A 19,974-nucleotide genomic window follows, 5' to 3' on the forward strand; every position below is an offset into this window, starting at 1 on the left:
TGTTATTTACCCTCTACGCGGTCGATGTTGTAATCTCATCGTATATCTTTTTCTCCGTTGCATGTCAAAGGATGGTTGGCCACTAACGGCGTAATGGGATTGGGGCGTGCTAATAACAGTGGCCTCCTCCTCTTCGGTGTGGCGTCCGCGGAGGAAAAATTGCTGAAGGCCATCTCAAATTTCGAGACCGAGGTGAATGAACCATCCGGCAGTTGTATATTTGGACGTTAACTAAAATATCGTAGACGTTGCTTTTTTCGTATGATGAACAATCGCACTTTTCGTCGTATCGCGTAATTATTAATTATAGATAACGTTTTCTACTCGGTTATCTAATAGCGAGTATCAGTAGCAATTTAATAATCATTACATCGAAAAGAATTAACAGTCGTTCGTTAGACGTACAGGTCATTGTTTCCGTCGTATAACGACAGCATGCACGAGGGATTCATCTATCTCGTTACGTGTCTGCAACCGAAGAGTCGTGGAAGCATAACATTGAGATCGAGTAACATTCGCGACCCTCCAAAAATTAATCCCGCGTACCTTCAAGATCCCGACGACATTACGTGCACCTATCGAGGTAAACGTGATCGTTTCACGTGTCAAAATAAATTTTACTCTGCTAAATAGAATAAATTGCAAAAGTTATTTTCATTTCTTTAGCGTGAATTATTTTAATTAAATTGATAATTAATTTTGCTTATTCGCTAAGCTATAAACTTCGCGCTGGATACTCTTGATACGAGACTGTTTCGCGAGTACGGCGCGAAGGTTCACATCCCCGATTTCGAGGAGTGTCGTCACTTGCGACAGGATTATCGGGACATCGATTATTCGGAGTGCGTCATGAGAATTTCAGGACTCACGAGCTACCATCCGTGTGGCACGTGCAGGTTAGGCGCGGACGATAACGCGGTTGTAGATGAGGAATTAAGGTAAAAGATGATGAGGCGCATTTAATGGACATCTTAAAGGCCTCCGGGATGAGTGGAGTAATTGTAATAAAATTATAATTACGTTCTCTAGGATAAAAGGCGTGAGTGGATTGAGGATAATGGACGCCAGCGTAGTGCCATCTCCAATCTCCGGCAATCCGAATTCAGTTCTTGTCGCGATGGCCGAACGCGCGTCTGATATAATTTTAGACTGGTCGTCCAAACTGAAAGCCAATTAATTTTATATATATATATATATAACATGTAATATATACAATTGTAAAAATAATAATGTTGGCAATTCACATAACTCGTGAATTTTATAATTACACTTATTGTGACCTGTTATCTGTTGTGATTTAGGAAAAGGGCAAAGAAATCGGTTTGTAAATGAACAAAATCCATGATGCTCCAAGTTTTTTGTAATTTATAATTAATGGTAAAGTTTTCTTTTGTTTTACAGTAATCGAACAGTTATTAATAATCTAATTAAATTTCGATTAATTTTTATACAAACAAAAAGGGTGAGTTACACTCAACGGCATAGCCACGAATCCCTGCCACCCCGTCCGCGCTCGGATAAAGAAAAAAAGAAACTCATACATTTTTTACACGCCCTCTCCTCTCGAAAGGATTTCTTTCAACCCCATCTCCCGTCCGGGATCGTCTTGCGATGGCAGAGTTTCGGCGTTCTTCCTATCCCATTTCCGCGTTTTACCTCTTTCTCTTTCGCACATATCCACAAACACACACACACACACACATTCTCATTCTCTCTCTCTCTCTCTCTCTCTTTCTCTCTTTCCTCTCTGCGTTTTCCTTTCTATTGATCTTTCGTTTCTCTTCCTCCTCCGTCTCATATGAATTTGTGTCTCTCCTCGCATCGATCGCTTCTCTAGCTCTTCTCTCTTCCGTCTCTCGGACACTCATACATACTCACACGCACGCGTACCTGTGTCGCCTCTTATAAATAAAATAGTTCGCAATAAACTGTTGTTTCGCAGTTTTCAAAACGCAACTATGCCCATGCGCGCTTCGCTCGTGTCGCAAATAAACGAGCCCGATTTCGGCGCCTCGCATCTCCTTCTCTTCTCTTCTCTCTCTCTCTCTTTCACTCCATTTACAGTAATAATTACGTAACGTAAACTTAATCTCTCAACTTAAAAACAAAAATTGGTAACCACATATAATTCGCGGCGCACGCCGCGAACCTCACGCCCGCTCCGGAAAAGTAAAACTTTCTCGACAAGTTTCATCCGTGTGCGGGAGGAGAAAAATGGTACGAACAAAAGCAACGCGCGAGTCGAACGAGAAAGGGATCCATAGATCGAGCGACATCCTCCTCGGTCGTTATCATTTGACGACGATTGATCTGTGCCGTGGCCGACGTGACCCGAAGAGCGCTGTCGAGAAATCGACGTGATTCACGTTGATCGGTCAGCCTCGGCTTTACAATTAAAATCTATATTCAATCAGCGAATCCGATTACGTGCGTTTCAACGCGGAGATTTCGTAACCCCGGAAGGGGCAGATCGTTCGATCGCGACATGGTCGGCTCGGATCAACGGGAAACACGCGCGGGGAAGCGTTCGCCGTGTGACTTTCGGGCCTCGCGGCATTTCCGGCGCGCGGAAGAAGCTCGCCGGACGTGCACCGCGCCATCGGATGCATGAAATATTTTTTTCTCTTTGTCTCCTTTTTCTATTTTCGTTTTCGCTTTACTATAGATAGATTTTTTTTGCTTCGGCTCTCTCGAAGAGTGTGCAGTCGCATCACGGGACCACGACGACGGGGATCGCTTAAGATCTAAACAAGTATTCCTTAATATTACGTATATAACTATCTATTATATGTATTTATATATATACTTTTATATATATATATATATTTATATTGAAAAATGAGTGTACTCTTTCTCTCTCTCTCTCTTTCTCTCTTTCTCTCTCTTTCTTTCGTTATTAATATAGGGATAGATTATCAATTAATTTGTAATTGCGTGTAACATAGACGCGTCCAGCGCATAGAAACATAAATAAATAAATATAAACGGATGTATTTACATTATACTCGGGTAGAAAAGGGGGAGGGGTGTGTGATATCAATCGTGGAAGGTTCGGGCATATATATATATATATATATATATTCCCTTCTCTATTTTTTCTCTCTTTAAATATATATGAATATGTATAATATATATGTATATTTACGTATAAATCTCATTCGCCTGTTGTTCCTATGTGTTGCCGGCATACCTACGACTTCATCTCGGCGTAAATATGCGGCGCGATGATAGAGAAAATGAAGAACGAAAATAATACTTCGCGGAAACAGAAAAACCGGAGGAACCGTAGGTAATGCGCGTAACCATTTATATATATATCGATATATGTATATAAATATAGATACGGAGTCTGAGGTAGAAGCGGTTTCGTATACTTATCAATATATTGTATCATCGTGTGTATGCGTGTACATCTGCGTGTGTGTAAGCGTTTGGTGAAAATTGGTCTGATCTATAGGTATTTTCCGAGTACTAGGTAAACGACTCGCGTCCAACAACCAAAAAAAACTCGCATTTTTCCGCCGACACGGCGTCGTGAAAAACAAAAGAAAATGATAAGAGCGGCAGCTAATTATCTAAATTGATAATTGTTCATTGATTAAAAGAGGAGAGGATTCCTCTAAGACCAGTGGCAATGATCTTCGCGTCCACCGAGACGAAATGAAAAGCAAAGCAAATCCCTAATTTGCGTCTATGTTGTACGGAATTTCCTTTCATTATTATTACGGTTTTTTTTTTAAGTAACCACGTTACGTTTTATGTATATATTAAGAAAAAAAAAATCGTTATAACTCGGTGGGCTATACAAGCGACGTGCCTCAATTGGCCGGTCAAAAGAAAATCGGCGAACAGAACGATCGATCGATCGACGAATGTGCCGCTGCCACAAAAGAAAAGGAAACGCTAACGTCGCTGGACGAGAAACAGGAGTCAACGAGGAATAAATATATATATATTGTAGAAACGAGAACACATTCGCACGCGTTTCAACGTGTGCCGGAGAAAGATTCGCGTAAAGAAAACTCCGAGAGAGAAGCGCGTGGACTCGCTGTATGCATAATATTTTTACGTACGCGTAAACCGCGGCGGTTGTCGTGCGGGAAAATCGCGAGAGAGAAATCGGCGACAAGTCCGATGATGATTTCTGTGGCGAGCGATCGAGAAATTCGCGGTCAATCAACAAGCGTTTGACCCAACGGCGATGTATTAATACATCGGAGAGAAGAGGTCCTTTTTAATATAACGAACGAACACACCGACACAGTCCCTACTATACACCCGACTATTGCATCACTTGATTCATTGATTTATGTTTATTAAGAACCTTATCGACTATTATACTTTGTAGTTTGTACTTGGTTTTCATATTCCTGAGAGAAAAGGATCCGCGACGCGCGCCGCACACCGCGTCGTCGTTCTTTCGGGGGGGTGGAGGGAGAGGAGGCTTGTCCGATTAATGACAACCTTTTCTACTTTTTCCCCACTCCTTCCTCTCGCCCGAAATGAAACTGCGACGGCGAAGACGACGACGCGACGCGACGATCCCGTCCGATCTTGCAAAAACTATCGCTTCACCGTGTTCATACACAGAGATTTTTCGTAAGCTTCATTCTGCGCACCCTGTATGTCGTGTGTGAGGTAGCATTTGTACTAGTGTGTGACGAAGTATTGTGATCCGTTATTGCGGCGGCGGCCGCGGGCCGTTATTCGAGCGCGATCGGCGACGAGGATCGACGGTAACGGGAGGTCCCGGCCCCTCTGTGGCAGTGTTCTCGCATACGTCGCCACGATGAGAGATCAGTCTTATTGTTGATAAGATAAGAAGGAACGGGGGAGAACGCGAGAGATAGACGCGGCGCGGGAGTACGACACGGATTCTCCGATTCAACGACATTCGAACCGTCGATGTGTCCGATGTCGATGAGGTACACGGTGCAGGGGTACGGCGAGGGAAAAAAGAAATCGTTCATCGTGATCGCGTTGGGCTCCGTGAGCGGCGGAGGCCGATCGCGCGGAATGGTCCCCGCGACGACGAGCACCTCGTCACCGACACGCGTCCGGCCGCGCGGCGCGCTTGATATTTTTTTTTTTTTCGCTCTCTCTTCTTCCCCTACGTGTATTCACAGTTTTCTGCCCTTTTTTTTCCCTTGTTTGTACAGCGTGTATAGTAAGTTTATAAAACCCACACATCCTGCCTGTCCTGTTTTGTTTTTTTTTTGTTAATTAACTCTTATTAAACATTACGTTTACTTTGTACTATAAGTTTGCGGCCGAGAAAACGACGGCCGCTCGTTTCCCCGGACGTTCGAGGTCCCGCTCTGCGACATCGCTACATACACCGTGTGTCTGTTATCTCCCTTGTCTCCTTCGTTTTGTCCCCCCATCTACCGTGTATCTTCTTTTTGTTTTTTTTCCCCTTTTTTCCTTTCCTTGCTCCGTCAATTTTTTTTTAAATATGCTTAATGCGTGCGTGATACATGTACTATGTAATCATTATCAACTACGGTATAGTACTATTATATACTATACGAGCAAACGGTACAGTAGTTGCCAGTGCACTCTCTGCGCGCGGTGTAGGTGCAGTGATGACATCAATTTTGTTTTCCTTCACTCCTCGCCCGCGGGCAGCCCGCGATTTCCTTTCTCTCTCTCTCTCTCTCTCTCTCTTTCTCTCTGCCCTACCGGAGCTGCCCGTGCGACGTGAATGATAACGAAGGTTCCCCGTTACGGAAAGCCCGTTCACACCGTGACCGTCGTTCATCTCGAACGTGCTCGAAAACGCGCAGCTTTCGAATATAGCGGTCGAAATATCGTAAGTCATTGTTTAATTTAATGACAGTCATCAACGTTCGAATTGCTTGCCGAAAGAACCGAATACGTGCGAGACTTTCCTCTACGTCTCGTCTCGTGGAATTTTGGTGTAACTTTGGTCACTCTTTTTTTTTTTTAATTTCGAAGATACTGTTCGCGCGATCAATTTAGAAATGAGTGACGCGTTTTGAAAGATTGTCAAATTTTTAATCCGTTGAGCTTCCTCGCACAAAACGCGTTCGCATTTTGCTCCTCGAAAGCGTGGCGCGCGCGAGCGAGCCACGGTGTGAATCTTTCTCGCCTCTCGTGTCAAGCCTTGTGTCACACACGACATCTATAAAGGATTCTCAATCCGTAAAACACATATTATAGAAACAACATGCAACATTTTATCCTACCGCCGTGATACAATAATGGTACATACATACGCGTACACGCGTTTTGCGCGTACGCGCGTCGCGCGAGTGTCGTGTACGTGTGTAGCGTGTGTTACGTGTCTGCTGTCTGTATGTGTATGTGTATGTATTTTTGCGTGTACATATATATACATATAGACCAAATATAATTCTTACACCGGATGCACGACGGACCGTGAAAGCATGGAAGGCGGAAGCGCGCGTTCGTTTTCCGCGTTTTCGACTTCCAATCGCCGATCCGTACCTCGACGAAAATCGACTGTAACAGCGAATTTGGAATATCGTCCTCGAGCCGGAGAGGGCTCGAGGTTGACGAGATCGGCGAGAATCGAGAGTAAAGAGTAAAACAATAAGAGTAATTTCGTTTCGAAAGCGCGTTCACAAGAATCGTTCGGTTACTTCTTTTTTTGAGCAAAGCGACGACGAAATCAACGATTAAAAATCGATTTGAGTCCAATTGCCGATTTCCGGCCGTCCCGAATTACGTATGTTTACGTGCCTAATACCGATGTCGCGATAATATACGACTAATTAATTCTAATTTTTCACTTTTTAATTCTACCCCGTTTATCTTTTAGGTACGTGTGTCATCTTGTTTCACTTCCTCGACCGACGTTTTATCTCTCGCTCTTCCGATCTTCTACTACACATGTGTACGTGTGTATGTGCGTGTGCGTGTGTATTCTCGCGTACGTGTCGAGTGTCTGAAATACCTTTACTACGTATGCACTCTTTACGTATGACAAAACAATTAAACCCTGGGTTTAACCGACTTCCCCGGAAATTCCGCGCCTGTGACGTCATTTACTCTAACTTGCCAAATTTCGCCGCTCCACTGCCGATAACTCGATCCCTTTATTTAAACTTAACGCTAATTCATTGTACCACTTAAAGGTATCCTTTCCCCCGTCCATCCTTGCCTCTGCTTAGCAGAACAGCCGAAAACAATATATATATTTTGTATATATATTAAGTAAAAGATTCATTATATAACTTGGCATACGCGATATCTATTTACACGAGCATGTGTGCTATATCCACGTGCGTGTGTACGTATGTATCTCCCATAACTTTCTCTCTCCCTCTCCCTAACCCTTCGTGTACGTGTATGTACGTGTGTAGGTGTGTGCGCGTGTGTGTATGTTCCTATCATCACATACGTAAACGACACATAACATCTTTGAATATCCTTTTCCCGCGGCTTCTCCCCCTCCGGGAATTAACTTCCCTATGACTATGTAATCTCCGTCGTCCAGCATCAATCCCATCCCCCGGTTAACTTTTCTTTGCGCTCTCTTTCTCTCTCGGGATAATCGATGTCACCTACGCTCGAATAATTTTCGCTTTTTCCCCATCACTACCACCGTTTTTGCCAGCGCATCGGCGCTGATTTCGTCAACTTCTTCTCAGCGAGAGCTCGACGTTTTCTCCCCATCACCTCTCTCGCTTCTCATCTCCGGAACGAAAACGGTGCAACCAGTCGCAACCGCCTAGCAAACAGTCCGAGACACACGTCGGACGATCTCGCGACAAAATTTCGACAACGAGCCGCGACGACAATCGCGGCTCCATCTCCTACCCGCGAATCGCTTCACGGCTATTCACGCACCATGCGTGTGCACGCACTCGCTCGCTCTCGCGCTCACTCACTACGGCTTCACAGTTGTACATACATGTTGCATCTTAATAATGCGCCCTCGCGACAAAAAGAAATACGGAAAGAAAACGGATATCTATTTTACGTACAGACAGACATCACGTGCGCGAATCGGAGATCCCGGAGCTTTCTACGCGGTTGAAATGGACCTCGCGGGACAGGAATGAAACTGCGGCGGTTACAGAAACAGGATATCGAACGTACGTTGCGGTTGACTAGTGTGGATCGATTCGTTCTGACTTACGAAGTGAGCGAAATATGTAGCGATTCGGTTTGTGAGCTCCGAGATCTACGATCTTGCGTTACCCTGCAGGAGGGTAGCAATGGCAGGAGAACTGCTCCGACACTAACCGGACAAAGTAGTAGTAATAGTAGTAGTAGTAGTAGTAGTAGTAGTAGTAATAGTAGTAGCGGCTGTACGGAATGTACAGGTTTCTATTATACTGTATAATATATCGCTATTGTGTTCCCTGTGTGTGTAATGCATTGCAAAACGATGAGGTAGTACTGTCACATACTTTTGGCAGAGTTATGCGCGCGCGTGCGCGACGAGTGCTCACGTATTATATTTGGCATGTTACTAGAAAGAAATTAACGTGAAAGAAACAGAAGAAGAAGAGAAAAAAAAAATAAAAAACGAAACGCAGTAGAAGTAAAATAAAAACAACTTGGAAATGAACTTCTCCTTCGGTCCTCTATCCCGCGTGCACTATTATAACCCCAGCTCGCGCACACAACGCGCTTTTAAATACTAAATAATTCTCTATATCTCTCTATTGTCTCTGAATAACTTACGGTAGGCGGGCGTCGTTGTGAGAATATAACCGTTTAAAAACTTTCTGCGAAAGGAAGAACAAAATCAAACGAAAGGGAGAACAAGTAAAAAAGGAAAAAAAAATAAGATACAGATTAATCTGCATAAATTGTAAATACTGTAACAAGTAATATCGTCGGTGCTATCCTGACTAGGAGTATATCTCTATATATCTATACATATAGGTAATGTGTAATATAAATCTATTGCATTGATCACATCTTATACAACCGGGATAGCAACTATTTCGCGCGTAATCGCGCGCACTGTTTCAAAATCACACATGTGTGATCGACGGCTATACTCTATTTTTATATTTCACGGTACGCGACTATTGCTCCGGACAAAAGTCCGCATTTTAAACATTGTAAACAGGTAACAAAGTGGTAGTGTTCGTTTCGCCGCGAAGCGCCGCGACCGCCGCGCGACAAATTCTTCGTGGCGAACGCCATGATTCGTTTTTCCGTTTTTCCACTCTCTCATTTTTTTTCTCCTCTCCAGAAGAATCGATGTCGACGTAGTGTAGTGGCGTATCAACGTGATTATTGCTATTGGTCGACTTGCTTCTGCATCGCGCGTTCGCCAAAAAGTATCTTTGCGCGCGAGCGGTCGCGCGGCACCCTCGCGGCTAATCGCACGACAGTCGTCTGCCCTAGAATCGCAGTAATCTCGTAAACGTTCTATAAAATCGTAACTGTATAAAAGGTGTGTACTTGGTCGGTTGTCGTCTCGGCGCGATATGTGGGTCCCACCGCGATTATTATTATTATTAATATTATTATTATTATATTATAGTAGTGAGGTGCGTGTTGTACGCGGGTGTATGAAAAGGCGAAACTAAAAAAAAAAAAAAAAGAGATTGACGTGTGATTACTCCAGTATAGTAGAAAAAGCGTCTTGTCTTTGGCACTGGTGCGCGCGTAACGTAACGTAAACGTTATTGGACAGGTATCGCCCGTCGGAGCGTCGCGATCCTATAGGCTCGACTTCTTCAACAGCGATAGTAGTACCAGAAAACAGGTAAACCGGTTAACGGCGTTTTTAACGATTGAAATGCGACGGCGAGTAATCCGAGCTATGGTAATGTTGAACTATCGAAAAGGTAGCGCTTTTATTATTATTTTTTTTGTTTTGTTTTACTCCTGGCGCTGTGTCCGTGCCACGGATTCAAGTTTACCTGAGTTTGTGCATTTTGGTTCTCTCTCGTCGCAGTCGCCTGCGCTATAACGGCTCTGCGTGTACATACGTGCTTATGCGCCGTTCGCCGCTCTGCTCGTTATCTTCCACCCATTATCTTCTCCCGCCTCGCTTAATGAGCTCCTTAGTTAGTAATAATCCTTACTTGACCGTTGCACTTTCATTGACTAGCTTTGTGATTCGCAGCGTTATTATTATTTCTTTTTTTTTTCGCGAGCGTGCCCGAGGCGCCCCGTTGCGTTGTCCTTGCTGTTCCGTGTTCCTCCTTCACGTCTCTTTTCCGTACTTGCCTCTTCCCCCGTACGAATCTTCACGGTCGTGCCCCTAGTTACGATTTCTCGTGCGATTTTCCAGGCGCGCACGCGAAGAGATTGTCCTCGCGGCCGAGGATCCGGGACGGCGTTCGCTGACGACGACGAAGGGTAAACGAAGGTACCTAACTGCAGCCTCTCCTCTCGTCTCGCGCGCACTCACCGCGGTCCAGTCTCACGGTCGGCTCTCTGGCGAGGTGGTCACCGGCGGGATTGTTACCCAACGGTACCACCGCGCGCGGACCGCGACGACGACCACGGTGGCGACGGCGAGGATGACAGCGACGCCGAAGACATTGTTACTGAGGCATGGGGTCCGAGACCGAATGGTTAGACTGGTTTATCAAGGCCTTGATGTTGTTTTTGTGCTCTCGCGCGATGTGCCGTCTGACGGTGTTATTCCTGGTGAACGTTCGCGAGCAGTACGGACACGGCACCCTGATGCCCTGGTGACGCTGCCGTACGTGAGCGCGTAGATTCGTCTCGTAGCCGTATAATCTCTCGCAGTAGGGGCACTTCAGTTTCCTACCTGAAAAGATCAAAAAGACCTTTGTTTACAAATCCACCTTTGGTAAATCGTATCTGCGTTTAATTCGCGGTTTGCGATAACTTAGGCTAAAGTATCTACATTACCTGTACATAGACGATAAATGTAAATTATATAATTTATAATAACGTACGCGTGATGGTTAAGAATATTAATGGACACAAAAGTATACTTTACAGAACTGTATTAAATGATGTAGATCCGTGCACGGAAGGCCTAGCGTAAAAACCTCTCTTTTTTTCTTTCGTAAAATAAAGTTAAAATTTTTCTACGCGCCCAGGATTGCCCGACTTAATTGACACGTAAGCCTATGAGCTAATCATAGCGTTCTGCGTATAAACGCGCGTGTAATGCCGCGGCGAAACCTTCGTGGAAGGAAGCGTGAATGCAGATTGCGCAACCTAGCTTCTCTTTTTCGTTCCCCCCTCTTTCTCTCTCTCTCTCTTTTTCTCCTTCTCTGTCTCTCACACACGTACACAGTTTTTTTCTGTCCGCGCTTCGCCATTAGTCCCATCGGCGAGAAGAAAACAAAGTTCAGGCTCAGGCGGACGACTCATGGTGAAGCATTAGGCCAATGCCTTCGAGATTGTTGGCGCGTGCAAGGCCAACCTCGGGCTCCACGGGCTCTAATACGGCTTCCCATCTAGCCCGATTAACTTGCGCCCGAAGTATTATTTACGGCGACCACCGGTTCGGCCTCCTCGCTACGCGCGAACGCGCGCAATCGATAAATGATCTTTGTCATGTGTAACGCTTCTCCAACGCAGCCCGCATATTTCCTAAATTCTGTTACTAAATCCTAAATACAAAGGTTTAACGTGAATTTTTCCGCCGCTCTCAATTATTGTGCAACGGAACTTTTTTGCAATTAAATTAGCTACTTACCGGGAGTTACATACATTTCCTATGCTTGGATATTAGCAAGTATAAAATTTCTTCATAAATTCACGAAATACTTTTTTTATCAAGAGAATGATACCAAAATAAAAATATGTTCCTAATAAATAAAACATTTTTGTCGGTGCAACAAATATTGCGCGATCTAATCTCGACACCGTCTTTGAACTTGTATCTCATGTAGCCATAGACGTAGCAAGAAATTCATTATATATATAAAAAAAAACTTATTATTACTAAAAGTCGAAGAGACTACGCGTATTAATGACGAATTCACTTCCGAATAAAATGCGCGCGTTTCGTCGCGCTTGTTTTACTAATGCGAGGAAGGTTTCTCTTTGTCCATATAGATATATATATCTTCTCTAACATCTCGGCCCATGGTGTGACACCATCGGTCCCTAACCGTGGCCACGTCATTGCACGCGCGCGCGTTTAACAGTAATAATAAGTTCTAACGTAATTCTATGCTGAATCGCAGTCGATGAATTGGCCGAAATTCGCGTTTGCGTTTTACGAGCTGAACGGGGGCCATTCACCAGCGGACCGCGCGTGACACACCGTGTCATTATCGGAATTATATAGATTAATCGGAAACAGTTCGGTGAAGAGTTGGAGAAGAAAAAAAACGAGGGGACCGCCCATCATCGGGCCCGTTCTCTCCTGAACGAAACGATTCTTCGTTCGTCGTAGTATTCAGGTGTTGCCACGAGAGATGGCAGGGAAAAATGCGAGCGATGAGAAGATATCGCCGCTCAAACGAACCGATCACACGTAACGGTAGACCGCTGTAAAAATTGTTACGACGGTAATATTCAACGTATAATCAAGTCGTGGCGCAAGTATAGTAAACTTTGTACAAATTTGTGAGAAATTTGTCCTCTTTTTTTAACGTCATCATTTATGCAACGACATTCCTAGATTTATTCGCTTGATACGCAAACTGCGCCCGATGTGTACCTGACGCGCGCGAAACAAACGGCCACATTTATCATTAAACGTGCGCCGAAAATACGGGCGAATGACGGTATCAGTCGCGGCGTAGAAAAAAAAAAGAACCACGCGCGCGTGTACGCGTGGAACTTCGCCACGCCGAGTTCTCGACGGACAGCGCCTAAAAATAGTATGTGCCGTGGCATCCTAGAAAATGTAAACGGGGCCGCGGGGTAGCACACACGGTCTCGTGCAGCTGACTATGAAATTCACAAAGGATCCGCGCGCCGGAACAAAGGGGCACGTACGCGCGAAGACGCCGTAAGCCGGAAGAGAGGGAAAGAGAGGAGAGTGTGGCCGGACGGGCCCCGAAAGAGAAGCGAGCGAGAAGGAGGGAGGAAAGAGAGAGAGAGAGAGAGAGAGAGAAAGATAGAAAGAGACCAAAGTTGGTGAAGAGGATCATTGGCAGAAGGAGAAAGGGCAGGCGGGACGAGGCTGCGGGGTAGATACGCCCCTGAGAGACATGCAGAAACGCAAAACGGTGCTGGCCAGGAAGCGGGACGAGCGCGCTTCTGGGAAAGGTATCGCGCCATCTGCGCCGCCCAAGAAATCGCCGATCCGCCCGCCGCTGCTGCCCGGGTCTTCTCGTGTTTATCGATGATTACACCACACGTAGCCCGGCGTAGTGTATCGAGAGATGCGAGCCGTGCGGCGCCGAGGTTCCTCGAAAAACGCGAAAATGTTCTCGACGAGAAATGAAGGCGCGCGCGGTTCTCTAGGTCGCTCGAGAAAATGTCATTCGCCGAGAGGGAAGGCGCGTCCTCGCCTCCGCACGCATGGCACGTTATTATTACGAAAGTAAGCGATTCAATTAGTCTGCCGAGGCCGGGTATTCGCTCGCGCCTCGAATTACCGTCACGTCTTCCCGGGGAGGATCTTGGGGAGTCGATGGTCTGAAAGGGATAGCGAAGGGGGATGTACGACGATTCGGAGCGGACCTCCGATTCTCGGAGGAGTCGTGCGTGTTTGACCGAAGGGCTCGAGGAAGGAGGGGGTGGAGGAGTAAGGAAGAAGGTACGAGAGAGAGAAAGAGAGGGAGAGGGACGTGCGGTCGGGAGGCGGCAAAATGGAAAGGTTAAGTTACGAAACGCAACGGCAGCCTCCAAGGTCTCCCCCCTCCCCCCACACCTCGCCGACCGCGCAACGACCTGACCCTTTTTTCCCTTTTCGACTGAATGGATCGAACAAACGTGTAACGCCGAAGAGTGACTCCCGATATACACGCAGCCCTACCGCAACGCGTAGCAAACTCACCGCGGGCTTTACTGCGATCGATCGCCAGGCCGCCCGCCGCCGCCGCCGCTGCCTCGTCAAGCGTATCGCGTGTTATCAGCGTGCGGTCCCGTCCTCCTCCCGTTCCTCCCCAGTCCTCATTTTCGGCCCTCCCGGATACATAGCGCGCGATCTCTCGCCCGCGCCTCCGCCTGATATCTCACGCGCTGACGCGTGCGTGAGCGGGCTGGGAAAATGGAGGCCCAGAGCGCGCAAGATGGTATCGCATAACTCAAAACAGTTTCGGGGAACGCGAAATAAAAGATAGTACGATAACGATTATCTACTTCGTGGCGGCACGGTTCGACACAAGAATGAAATACTGCGGATCCAGCCTCCGGATACGTTGTAGGATTCCATTATAGTAGAAATGGAGGTCCCGAGCCGGCCGGCCGAGCGTCCACCTTGCGGAAAGTTAAAAACGCTGCGCATCGCGGGGAGAATAGGACGATGCGTGTGCGTGTATACGTATATACGTGAAGAGCGCTGTGTGGCGCTGCGGATCTCGCCAGGCCTTGACACATTTCGTTCGGTGGCGCCAAATTGGTCGCCGCTCGGCCGAGCACTCGCTCCGAACGGGAGAGAATGAAGAGGAGGAAGAGGAGAACGGTTAGAAGAGGGGAGAAAGAGGGACAAAGGGACGGACGAATCGGAAGGATAAGAGAGGCCGCGGCGCGATAAGAGCGAAGAGGAGAGTTACAGAGGGAGGGAGAGAGAGAGAGAGAGAGAGAGAGAGAGAGAGAGAGAGAAGAGGCCGAGAGCCAAAATGGAGAGAGAAGATAGAGGAGGGCGAGGCGGAGGAAAATCAATGTCAGCAACGTGCGTTGCAACCCGAAATCAAGGGAGCCCAGGCCTCCCGCGCTATTCCTATCCCGGCTTGCCACCCGGCGGTCGATTCTGCAAGGGACGGCGGTACGGGAGCGCACACCCTCTCCCTTTTTTTTAACCCCTCGGAGACTGGAGTGAACCATAACCCGCACAACGGTCCACTTCCCGGGCCTCCCTGAATCGCGGTGCCCTTACGATGTACCTTCGCGTATCGAGTATCGGTATCTACCTACCGGCATTTCTTTCGAGTTCCAACGAGAATAAAGATCGTATTTTGTATATGTGTACAACCATGGGCAATACAAGTAACTTTGCTATAATGAGGGTGTTTCGGGTTATCGCTATTAAGAGCGAAGATGAAGGACGATCGCCGCTCGTTAAAACGGAATACCGCTTTCCGTTTTCGAAATATAGAGAATGCGAAGAAAACGACGCTGCTTGGACAGGGAGTTGACGAAGGTCTTCCTGACCTCCTCAGGGCCATGAACAGCGCGAGTTAAAACTTGTTGAAATTCTGAAATACTTTGGCCGTGTAGTCGGCGAAGCGACCCGTGGGGCTCGGAAATAGTTAAGAATCGGAGGGAATTCGAGGAAAGGCCTCGACTATGCATCTCTCAGCCCATTATACTCACGGGTACAAAGCATGTTGATTGTCAAAGTGCACAGGATTGTAAAACCAAGATTTCTAATTTTAGAAACTGAGCGGTGCAGAGAAAGAAAAAAAATTTTATGTATGCGTTTCATCTCAAGAACAATTATCTTCGCAGGAAGCTTGGCCGACCGCAAAAATTCGTTTCTACAAGCGCGCGGAATAATCTGGAGAATAAATCCTTCTTGGAATCCCGATGCGTCGACGTAACAAGATGACATTGACAATATTGAAGTACAAAGCGCAATATGCCTATTGCAAATAGTTAATCTTACGAATCGACGAATTTACTTTCTAATAAATAAATTTAAATCTTCATTAAATTTAACTTTTTACTTTCACGCTCGACGACATTGAGAGCAACGAGAGATCTAATTGTCAAATATGGTACATTATTGCACTAATTTCGAGACATACTAATTTTGTATGATCGATTATCTCGTCTGCGAATACGCGAATTTTCGATTTACGCCCGCCCACTCCCACGCGACGAAAGCTCGTCACTTCCTAGACGCGCGGGCGTACGTTCTGAAAAAGCTGCGTGTCTCCGAACGTCTGCGTGTCCGCGATGAAAATAGTGTAGACATAATTTTCCACGGTGACGTGCGATTACTTTGTTCACGGCTACGTGTGGTGTCACGAGTATGAACATATAACGCGCGCATACACGCCTCCATCGTTCGATCCGCGTACATACGTGTGTCGCGAACGCGCGCGCGCGCGCATTCAACGCTACGGATGCGTTCGAAGCACGCAAAGTCGACGAAAGTTTTGGCGGCACGTGCACGCACACACCGTTGCGCGCGCGCATACACGCAGCCCCGTGCACGCACGCACGCACGCACGCACGTACGCACGCACGCACTCACGCATTCGTTATTGATTGGTAGGCTCGACGCGAGGGACGCTCGGTGCCCTACACCATAATGTAGCGGAAAACGCGAATTCCTGAAAATACGAATACCTTCGAAGGCATCTATACCGGCCCTCCTCGCGATAGCGAGGTGCACATTCCGCACGTGCGTAAAGTGGCAGAAATAACTATCATATTTCTACTTCACTCTCCTGACGCTGGTAAATTTCGCAGTCTGTTGAGAGAGGACATTACGGTAATAATATACAGAATTTTATTCTCGCAAAATTTTATTACGATTTCCTCTCGATTATAAGAAGGACTAATGTTCGCGTTTCCACATTCCGAAAAATATAGATTTAATACCATTTAGTATTACATTATACTGACTTCCATAAGCACTCTCTAACATATATGGTGAAAATTATATAAATAAAGATCTATTATAGAAGAGGATAAAGAATGTATATATGAACCGAGATCAATGGTAATCTGCACTGATGGAAATGGACATAATTCTTATTTTATTTAAATCACGTCCAGAAGAACATTAATATTATTTGCACGTTCTTGTTCCTACACAACATGTCATAATATTGCGCAATATGTTTTATACTGCTATTTATTGGACGCGATTTAAATCACAGCCACTAATAAAAACGATGAACGGTCGGTCGTGTGTCTCACAATCAGTGCAAAGAATATCGCCGGAAAAGAAGCGGCGTAGTAATCGGCTATGACGAATTCTCCGAGCAAAGTCGCGAGACGTGATGGTGATGATGGTGGTGGTGGTGGTGGTGGTGCAGTAAATTTGCACCCACGCCTGAGCACCCGCTCAATTTGGCGATTCACCCCCACCTTCCCTGTCACGAAAATATACGCGCCTGGGCGTCGAGCAACTGGCGCTATCCTGCGTGCGCGTCGCGAACCTCACGCAATGACGCAGCGCATGCGATGCGTCGTGCAACACGCATGAGGCGCGTGAGCGTGCGTACATCGCGGGCCTAATTTCTATGCCCGTGCACCGAAACGGCGCCGTTAGCGCGTTGTACTCGTCGCACGAATTTCGGCGGAGCTCGCCGGCCGGATGTTCCACGTCCATTTTCGACGAATACATGTGTTTTTTTTTTTTTTTCAGGCCAAAGTTTTACCCAAGACGAAGCAAAAATTAATTAACCGCGAAAAGATTATTATTATTATTAAAGCAGAGATAGAAATTTTATTTTGTGGAATACATAATGCCGGTTGTGCGTGCGCGCACACGCGTGAGACCTGGCCCATTCTACCGGTCTCTCGAGAGCTGCGGTTCCCTCTTCTCACGCGCGATGCAACGACGATAAGAAAGACGGAGAAAGAAGACGCGCGCCCGCTCGCGACCGGGCAACGTTTGTTCTTTGTATAGGAAAACCTGGACCGGAGAGAGAGCGACGCGGAACAGAGGATATTCAGCGAAGATAGGGTTACGCACATTGTGCGTGGGCGGAGGGTAACGCACAAGCCGGTTCGCAGGACGGTCGCGCTCGTTGTTTTATTCGAACCTGCCGGTACGGGGAGTATGGTAATAAAGCTCGCGAAAAGGGGGTGAGGGGAAGGGTTTCGGAGGGGGCTACAGTCCGGCTATTTTGTTCTCGTCCGTACGGAGGAAGCACGAAAAAAATGCGTCGCGCGCGCACCCGCGACGACAAAAAATTCGACCCTCCAAAGGGTGGGCGATGGTTAATGAAAATGAATGAAAAATTTATGGCCGCGACTATCGACGATGCTTTGTCCGGGCTTCTGCAAATCCAGCCTCATATAATATAAACTACGACGAAACGAAGAAAAATCGCGAGAAGGTAATTACAACGATTGCGGATAAGCGAAGTCGATAATTAAAAATTATTTAAAAGAAAATAATAGCCAATACGAAACCGAAAAAGGTAGTTGCAATTTCTCCCGTTGTAACATTTGTACACGCTTTTAGTGCACGATGAATAATCGAAATGAGTTCTAGTATTTCCATCGAAAGCGGTTCCGTTAATTGCCCACGTGGTAGTCACGATCATTAAACATACGGAAATGTACGCGAGCATAACATTATGCAAATGAGATCCATTGTCACATACCGCGAGCCGAAAGGCATGAGTAAATTCCCCGCTTTAATTGAACGTAGCATTCTCCGGTGCAAAGTGCGTTTTTTCTCACGTGCCTTTTACACAACATTTTCGGGCCATTCGTCAACGTTTCAGAAACCGCTCCGCAAATTATCGGGAAGCGTATAGAGACTTGCGTTCAGTTTGTGGCGTTTCGTGGAGTCCTTCCTCGAAAATTGCCGTCCATTACCATTTCTTGGATTATTTTCCTAATTTAATTAGCGTTAATCTCTCCGAGTTCAATCGTAACTACGTCGTTCCGGCCCCATCGCATATATAAGTAATCTTCGCTCGTGGCAGCACGTCGTTTATCAACGATTCCGCGTCCATCATGTACGTCGTTGACAGTCATTATTCTGCTCAATAATGCATATCCATACGTCCGTACGCACACATCCGCGTTACGTCAAAGCGCGATGTATCACGTTCTGTCTCACGAAAAACAACAAGACCTTCAAGAGAAAATGAGCGCGTGTTCCTTGTTTCTCTGTATGTATGTGTATTTTCTTTTTTTTTTTTTGTCGATTGCGTTCCATGCCTCATTTATCAGGTCGCTCGTATAACGAGCGGGTGCTCCAATGGCTTATCATGAATTATTTCGTGACCCGAATTCAGCATTGTGTGTGCCCGCGGACTCCCTCTTTCCGTCTCTCTCGCTCCTTCCCTCCTTCCTTCTATCGTATCCGGTGGTCTAACGGTGGTTAACAGCGTGCTGTACGTGTGTACTACGATTTACATGTACATGTACGTGCGCGCGTGACGAAACAATACGTGCAGTACGTGAAGTTTTTGATGTTTGGCCCCACGAAAACGCGAAGAGCTCGTTGTGCGCGCGCGTATGTGTGTGCGTGTGTGCGACATCAAGATTGGGCGTTATCACGGGCCAGCCACAAATGATCGTATCTCGCTCACCCCCTGCCCTCCGCCTCGCCGCCGCCATTTCTGCGCATCGACCTACTGAGAAGCGCTTACGTGCAATCGTTGCAATCGTTACGACATCACTGATAAGCTCCGTTTACGCATGGCATAACCCGTTTCGATTTCCCGATTAAGTATAATGCGCGTCTAGATATGAAGTTGTTATTCTATAGTTGCGCAAAGAGTGGTTACGCACAAAAATATTGTACACGGAGATAATTTTCTCTTAAAATTTACCCTCAAAATCTTGTAATTGTGTGATAATGTGTGATCTCAAGGAATTTTACTATACTTTTAGTACATTTTATTATGAAGTATAGTAAAATTCCTCGAGGTCACACATTATCCCACAATTACCAAATTTTGAGGGTAAATTTTATGAGAAAATTCTCTCCGTGTACAGTTCGAAATGACGTCGAGGGAGGCAAATAAGTCACGCGATCGTTTGATGAAAGCCGCTGTTTTTCTTTACATTTAAGTAATTTAATACTTCGAGTTTCTCTCGCGAGCCGACGCACGACAGAATTAAGCCGCGAATTCCGCGATACTGTAATTTTCGATCGATAAATCGATCCAGCGGATTTGGGTGAAGATTATCGTTCAATATATGGAATTTGTCTCCTTGATAACTATACGATAACTACATCACCATTATTGTCGCGTGGAGTGAGATACGGCT

At 46.2% G+C, this 19,974-nt stretch overlaps 2 protein-coding genes across 12 annotated transcripts in view; one reads left to right on the forward strand and one right to left on the reverse strand.

Annotated features, from left to right (window-relative positions):
• LOC105838656 (neither inactivation nor afterpotential protein G) overlaps positions 1-6,766 on the forward strand; it is a 102,079-nt gene extending 95,313 nt beyond the window's left edge. For 10 of the 11 annotated variants that reach the window (XM_036289847.1, XM_036289848.1, XM_036289850.1 and 7 more), the window contains 4 exons: positions 71-192; positions 400-583; positions 716-938; positions 1,030-6,766. In XM_036289847.1, coding sequence (XP_036145740.1) covers positions 71-192; positions 400-583; positions 716-938; positions 1,030-1,177 — 677 coding nt within the window. In that variant the 3' untranslated portion in view covers positions 1,178-6,766. The remainder of the gene's footprint in view (positions 1-70; positions 193-399; positions 584-715; positions 939-1,029) is intronic. The other variant, XM_036289854.1, reaches the window with a different exon arrangement.
• LOC105838663 (zinc finger protein chinmo) overlaps positions 5,219-19,974 on the reverse strand; it is a gene marked incomplete at its 5' end in the record, with an annotated part of 36,480 nt that continues 21,724 nt past the window's right edge. Inside the window, 1 exon segment of the mRNA XM_036289858.1 lies at positions 5,219-10,735. Within this exon segment, the coding sequence (XP_036145751.1) occupies positions 10,506-10,735 (230 nt within the window).

Source organism: Monomorium pharaonis, chromosome 7 (genome assembly GCF_013373865.1).
Source record: "Monomorium pharaonis isolate MP-MQ-018 chromosome 7, ASM1337386v2, whole genome shotgun sequence".
Classification (NCBI taxonomy): Eukaryota; Metazoa; Arthropoda; class Insecta; order Hymenoptera; family Formicidae; genus Monomorium; species Monomorium pharaonis.